The 7,033-nt window shown below is 50.9% G+C and overlaps 1 protein-coding gene across 3 annotated transcripts in view; it reads left to right on the plus strand.

The window, feature by feature from the left end:
* The window catches only part of TP53I11 (tumor protein p53 inducible protein 11), a 22,152-nt gene extending 15,954 nt beyond the window's left edge, over positions 1–6,198 (plus strand). For all 3 annotated transcript variants that reach the window (XM_027892316.1, XM_027892315.1, XM_027892314.1), the window contains exons 2-7: positions 1,658–2,029; positions 3,116–3,174; positions 3,738–3,786; positions 4,236–4,332; positions 4,929–5,030; positions 5,978–6,198. In XM_027892316.1, the coding sequence (XP_027748117.1) occupies positions 1,901–2,029; positions 3,116–3,174; positions 3,738–3,786; positions 4,236–4,332; positions 4,929–5,030; positions 5,978–6,111 (570 nt within the window). In that variant the 5' untranslated portion in view covers positions 1,658–1,900 and the 3' untranslated portion in view covers positions 6,112–6,198. The remainder of the gene's footprint in view (positions 1–1,657; positions 2,030–3,115; positions 3,175–3,737; positions 3,787–4,235; positions 4,333–4,928; positions 5,031–5,977) is intronic.
* Positions 6,199–7,033: the final 835 nt, after the last annotated feature.

A 7,033-nucleotide genomic window follows, 5' to 3' on the forward strand; every position in this document is an offset into this window, starting at 1 on the left:
AGGTGTGTTGCTTCAAGATTGGAATGGATAGCTTTGATCAGAAAATACTGAACTAGAAATAGCACAACAACATGTCTTCTCTGGTTTCAACAGTTCTGGTGGGAAACTGCTCAGCATCCAACTTTGTGAGTCTGGGTCAGACAGGAGGAGAGAGAACTGCAAAAACTGTAGTGAAGGAAATTAAAGGGGTCAAGCTTTTCTTTTTGATGTATCACTCTGGCTTTGGGGTGGATTTTATGTGCACATTATCTAGATTTGAGTACAAACAATTTATTGTGACAGTTTGGGTCAGCAAATTCCAGACATGATAAATCTTTCAAACTTTTCTACTGTCAGCCTCCATTTGAGCTTCCTGCCTTGTGCCCAAGGGTAGGCATTAATATACAGCTTCTGTCTTCCTCCTGAGCAGTTGTTTTCCATTGCCCCACTTCTGAAATACTTCAAGACCCTGACTGCGACACCTGGCTCTGTGCTGCCTTTCAAGGAGCCTGGGCTTAGTTATTTAGTGGAATAAGAGCAAGAAAACACATCCAAACTAACTCCCCTGCAATCTGAAAGAAGCACTAAGTAGCTGAACTGGCTCACTGAAAAGTATTTTGCCTGTGGTCTGCCGAAAGGGTCACTTTTTGCACCATCCCAGTGAGACCTCATAACTTTGCCTTACAGAAAGAGTTATGCTGGGCACTTGCAGACATGACTGGCCGTTCTTGTCTGAACCACCACAGAGAAGGGTTTTCCTTCGAGAGGGAAATCCCTTGCAAGGCAGTGGGACAGCATTTGCATGCACAATGCCCAAATAACTGCCACCTCATTTCATTACTCTCCAAAGACTCGTGAAATACTTAGACATAAGCATAAATTGTCTCCTCCTGGGACAGCTGTGGGAAGGCTCACTTGGGGCACGGGGCTGCTGGTGCTTGAGCCTGATGCTTGCTTTGGGCTGGATTAGCTTTGCCTGGTGCCTGGGGGCATTCATCTGTAGATCTCTGGGAGGATGAAGCAGCAAATGGAAAAAAGGGGTTTGTATTCAACTGGACTAAGATGAAATGAAGACAAACTGGAAGAAAAGGCTTTCCAAACTGAGGGTTCCCAGGGTTTTATGATTGTGGGATGATACAGAGTGATTTCATCAACACTTCTACCTTTATACCACCATGCCAAGGCAGAAGTTATCTTTTCCATCACGGCTTCTGTCAGTTGCCTTTGTCTTTGCTTATCCCAGGCAATATTTGTAGTTTCTAGTTGCCATCATCTTCTGCTTCCCAGAAAGCAATGGATCTTCAAGGGAAGTCATGCCTCTAGCTTCTTACTGTTCAGGAGCTGATGTTTTCTGGCATAACATGGGGCTGCAACATCTGCGGCGGGTGGGCCACAAATAAATACCTGAGACTTGTTTGGGTTATGGCCTGAAATGGCAGCTGAAGGATATGATGTATTGCATAGGAAAGGACAAAGGCAAAGCATCATTTAATGACTTTAATTCCCCTAGTCTGAGAAGCATTTAATTCCCCTAATCTTGGAAATAGCAAAGAGGTGCTGTTGGGCATTGCCTCATGCTGGGATAGAGCAGATTATCATTTGTAGGTCAAAAGCATTTATAACTAAATTCCCACACTAAAGCCATGCTGTTCTGATTTTTTCTTTCTTCCCATGGCAGATCCCAGTGATGGCAGGATCAGCCTGAGATGAGCTATCCATAGCTGGGGCCAGGCCTTGTTCCCAGGGCTCCCTGCCCCATTACAATGAGGAGCCATCTGCCAGCCTAACAGACAGATTTTGTGGCGGAGCTGGCTTTTCTTTTCTGTCAAACCTTGAGAAATTTCATGTAACGGCAGAGCCACTTCTTGCCCCCTCCTTGTGCCACCTCGCAGCCAGGACTTGGTGGTGGAGGGCCACCACCATGGCGGCGAAGCAGCCCCCGCCGCTGATGAAGAAGCACAGCCAGACAGACCTGGTGAGCAGGCTGAAGACACGCAAGATCCTGGGGGTCGGCGGAGAGGATGACGACGGCGAGGTCCATCGCTCAAAGGTGAGGCCAGAGGAGAGGGAAGCCTGCAGTAATGATGGAAAAGAGACCACCTGCTGGGCAAACCAAGGTGGTGTGGAGCTTTTTTAGAACCTAGTTTCTGCATCCACTTTGGCAAAAACAGGCTCCCAACTCCAAAAGGCTCCTCTAAAGGGAAAGATGAAAGCTGTGGTGGCACAAGCAATGCTGCCTTTGAGCAGTGATGGGCTGTGCAGCCTGCTGGGTGAACAGGAGCTGCCCAACATTGCTTTTGGTGATAATAGGGGAGCTCTGCCCTCAGGCTTCCTTAACTCAGTCCTGACATGGTATTTCTGAGACACCCATGAGCTAACTTGGAGCTGGTGCTATAATAGGACCATGGCACCACCAATGTCCACCAGCCGGTGGCCTGGACACCGGAGCAGCAGTTTAAGCAGTGCCTCTCAAGAGAGGCCTGAATTGCAAACAAACAACCTGTTAAACTGATACACCAGAGCTAGACGACAAGGGTGTGCCCCACAGGACTCCTGTCCCCAGTGCTCTCAGGAGAACTTGCTGGTAGGGGATTGCCTGGTTCCCGCCTGTGTGTGGGGAGCAGCACAGAGCTCTCTGCAACTGAAAGGTCCCCCAGTACCTTTCCCTGTTGCTGGTCTATGTGGTCTTCCCACCCACGTGGTTTGTCTATCCTCACGGTTTGGGGTAGTCACAGCCAGGCATTGCTCTGGGCAGTGTGGACATGAGAGCTGAACAGATGCTGTGACACCCTAAGAGTGCTCCATCAGGATGTGACACACAGGTGGTGCGTGCGAGTAGTCAGTTCCCTTCTTACATATATAAGAGGAAACAAGACTTAATGTTGACCCTGCCCCAGCCCCATGCTGCAGGTGGCTCATCCCAATAAGGAAGCAGTAGAGGCAGCGGCTCCTGATGGAAATCAGGGTAACCTTTGGCAGGTTTTGGGACCAAGGGGTCATGTCCTTGTCCTCCTCCTCCTTCCAGCTCTCTTAAACTCCCACAGGGAGTTGGGTATGTGGTTTTGGGCTGCAAATGTTGCCTAAAGACTGGGGAAGGATCTGCTCAGTGACTTTGTGCCTTTTGTTTAAATTTCAGATTAGCCAAGTACTGGGAAATGAAATCAAATTTGCTGTTCGGGAACCACTGGGGCTCAGGTAAGATATTGGATCACTTTGAAGCTGGGTCATCTGAGGGCCCTTGGTCACAGCATCCCTGACAACTCTGGCTTCTGACACCAGCTCTGCTGCTATACCACCATCACTGTTCCCTGCAGGAGCTTCTGGGAGGCTGTAGGATCAGACCAGTTCTGCCTTCTTCCCCTATAAATCAGCCCAAGGCCTGCCAGTTCTTGTCTCACAGCACGTGCTGGGAACTATGTGGGGCTGGAGGAGTTCCTGGTCTCCTTTGTGACAGGTGCTGTGTCCTGTGGGGACCCTGCTCTGCACCATCCTCTTGGCAGGGCTACTTCCCTCCTTTGCTTGGGTGAGGGGGAGTTTGGCGCTGTCTCACTAGCAAATCTGGTGTGCATGCTGAGGCTGGAGCTAGTGGGATGTGGAAAGCTGAGTCCTTCCATGGGAGGCTTCAGGCTGCCTCAGTTGTGCAAGGAGGAAGGATGAAGGCTGATGAAGGGGCAGGAAGACAGAAATGCTTTGTGAAGTGTGAGTGATGGGGTCACCTCTGAGCTCACGCTGGGTTCTCTGTCTTCCCTCTCATACAGGGTCTGGCAGCTGGTTTCCGCCGTCATGTTTTCTGGGGTTGCCGTCATGGTGAGTGAGGGATGTGGTCCTGGGTACTGCCAGCTCCTGACTGCCAGGGTGCCCCAGCATGGCTCTTTGGCCCCTGGCATTTATCTTCTTCCTCTGCGTTTAGCAGCTACTGTTTTCCCCTGTGAGGCCTTTGCCCTCATTGTCTCAGTAATGGGCTTTGCCAGCAGTGTCCTTGGCGGTTTGTTCTCATCAACAGAGCTCATCAACAGAGTTTGTTTTCATAGTCAGGGTCATAAACCACACACGGCATGGCAGCCTAGGGCATGGAAACCATCCATGCAGCCCATAGCTGACACAATGATATTTCTTGCACCTCCTTAATTTCCAGTTGCCTGGCCAGTGGCTCCAATCCCAAGAAGGTGTCATGTTGGAGCACTGCTGCCTAAGAGGACACATTTTGGTGGCCCTGGTCCATGCAGGCTGCTGAGTCTCTCTCTTGCCTCTGCCAGGCCCTCGCTTTCCCGGACCAGCTCTTTAATGCCATCTTCGAGGAGGAATCGGTGAGCAGCAAGACTCCCATCCGGCTCTATGGAGGAGCCCTCCTCAGTGAGTGCCATGCCACTGTACTGGGTCATGTGGCTGCCGTAGAGTAAGGGGACAGGAGGCCAAAAGGGCAGGAGGGCACAAAGTCATCCCCAGCCAGCCCGCTGCAGCTAGAGAGCAGAATATCTGCTGTTAGCAAAGAAATTGTTGAGGTATTTTGAAAAGCTTGGCTACTGCTGCTTTTTCCCAGCATGGATTCAGGCTTGCTGCAGGTAGGATAAAAAGGTCTGTGCATTTTCTGAATACCTAGGGAAGCACCCTAAGTACACCAGCAAAAGGAGGCTGCAGCTGGGCCAGGCGAGGGACGCTGGGCTGGGGCAAAATGCACCCGTGGGAGCAGGAGGGGAGATGGGGCAGGTGGCAGAATCCAAGGAGGGAGCCAGGAGATAGCGGGCGAAGGACAGGAAGGTGAGGGGAGCTTGTAGAAATGGTTTGGGAAGGAAAACGGACCGTCGTCCTGCAGCGGCACCGCGCGGGGCTGCCGAGAAGCGCCGCGGTGGCGGGCGGGGTGTGTGCGCCGGGCAGTGGGAGGGCGGGCGCGGTGCCCCTTCGCGCTGCCGCCCCGGCCCTCGGGCAGCGCGCCACGCTATCCCTCGCAGGCATCGCGCTCATCCTGTGGAACGCCCTGTACACCGCCGAGAAGGCCATCATCCGCTGGAGCCTGCTGGCCGAGGCCTGCTACTTCGCCGTGCAGTTCCTGGGTGAGTGCCCGCGGGCTCTGGAGGAGAAGGATGCGAAGGCTGCGTGCCCGCCGGGCGGGGAGCGGGCTCAGCGGTGGGCAGGGCAGCGGCATGAGTGGCGTTAGAGCATCTTACCAGCCAGCCACTCTCCCTTTTCTAACGACGTGGAGTAGCCTCTGCTCTGGTCTGCTCACTGAAGGGTGAAACATTGCCCTCTGACAATTTATTTATTTTTCTCCCTGAAAAAGTCCCGGCCTTCACAGCCAGCACTCATCTTTGGTGGAGTGGGATGCCTACATGCAGGGTGTGACAAGAAAAGACTGTAGCAACCTACATAAAAAGGGGATGTTCAGTCTTACCAAAACAGAGAATAACAAGTTTAGCTTGTTTCTAGGGAGCTTACCTATATTTAACAAAGAAGGGGGTTCTTGTGTGTGTATTGGTAACTCATGAACTGTGATGCTGGTTTAGATATGGGCTGTGTTGGTAGCCAAAAAAGATACATGTTCAATGGATGCAGTGTGTGTGGACCATGCATGTTTTGTAGATGCTCCTAAAGTTGAGAAATGTTTATCAGCACTGAAGTGTTCAAGCAACAAAGCAAACTCGGGAAGATGCAGCTCCCACATTTAACACCCGAGCATGATGGAAACTCGCATCTGCTCAAGTGACCATTTCGGGCTGTGACTGCCTAAATTTGGGGCTGCCTTAATAGGAGAGTTTCTGTAAGTGAGAGCTCTGGGGTTTGTGACTGGCTGCAAGGCTCTAAAATCAAGCAAGTGAAGAGCCTCCACCATGGCTTCACTGTGCATGTGAGTGAGCCTGTGCTGAAAGCTCCTGCACTTGCAAGGCTCAGCAGCTTTTGCCAAGACACTGCGTTAGAGGGCAGCAGAAAACTATTTGTGCTATTTGTTCGGTTTGGGTTTTGCATCACCAACCTCTGCCTTGTCTCTTTCCTTCTCCTCCAGTTACCACGATCTCCCTGGCTGAGAGTAACCGGATAGCCACGGGTGTCGTGCTTCTACTGGTCAGCAGAGCCCTCTTCATCATCATCAGCATTTATTATTATTACCAAGTTGGACGTCGTCCCAAGAAAGTCTAATTCCTGGGCTTTTTTGTTATGGGAAGGGTGGGAGGGGGGAGTTTGTGTCGGTAATTTTGCATTATAATTATAACTTTTTTTTTTTTTTTAATTATTTTTAATTAGTCCCTTTTGGTTCTAAAGTAGTTTTCTTCTTTACCGGCATGAATCAGTGTGCAACCCGGTGCTGGTGGCATTGCCAGCTGAAATGGGGGGAGCAGCATTAGGCAGGACCCCCCAGCCTCTCTGCAGGAGGTGAGGAGCAGCAGGAGGAAGGCTCAGGGAAGTGTGTAGGTCTGGCAGGCTCAGGGAAAAAAGGCCAGTTTCCTGGGAGAAACTGGCCAGTGGGATCACAGGCTCTGAACCCAATGGAACAAAGCACAAAATAAGGCCAGCATATTGAAACCAAATCCCTGAGGAGACAGGGCAGTAAGACAACCAATGAAGGACTCAGCTACTCTATTTGGTAAGCCTTGCACCTGCCTGATGGAGTGTATGCCCACATGTACAGCCCGTTCCCCTTTTAGCCAAGTACTGACTGTCTAGCTAGGTGGGGGCTGGATGGGGTCAAGTTCAGTGCTTTGCAAACATCTCTTCTTTCCTTGCTGCTAGAGGTGATTTTTGAGTAGTTCATAGTTTTGCACCGGAAGCTGTGCAGAGCTTGTCAGGAGATACACCAAAAGAAGAGAGAGAACCCTTGTGTGTTCCCACTAAAGGGACAGTACTGGGAACAGTGGAGCAGCTTGAACCACAAGATGGGAGAAGTGAAGGAAGCTGTGGAAATACAGCCCATTGAGCACAAAGACATCCCCTTGTTTGTGTTTCATGAAGTTTGTAGGCTGGGGTCCCATCCCCTTCACCCTGAAACAGTTCCTACAGTTGCAGCTTTACTGATGGTAGTAGTAGAGGTGGGTGTGAGGTAGCATCTAATGTTTTAGTTAAT

The sequence above is a fragment of the Empidonax traillii genome, unplaced genomic scaffold, assembly GCF_003031625.1.
Source record: "Empidonax traillii isolate 1590-97213 ecotype Southwest subspecies unplaced genomic scaffold, ASM303162v1 scaffold345:size607713, whole genome shotgun sequence".
NCBI lineage: Eukaryota > Metazoa > Chordata > Aves > Passeriformes > Tyrannidae > Empidonax > Empidonax traillii.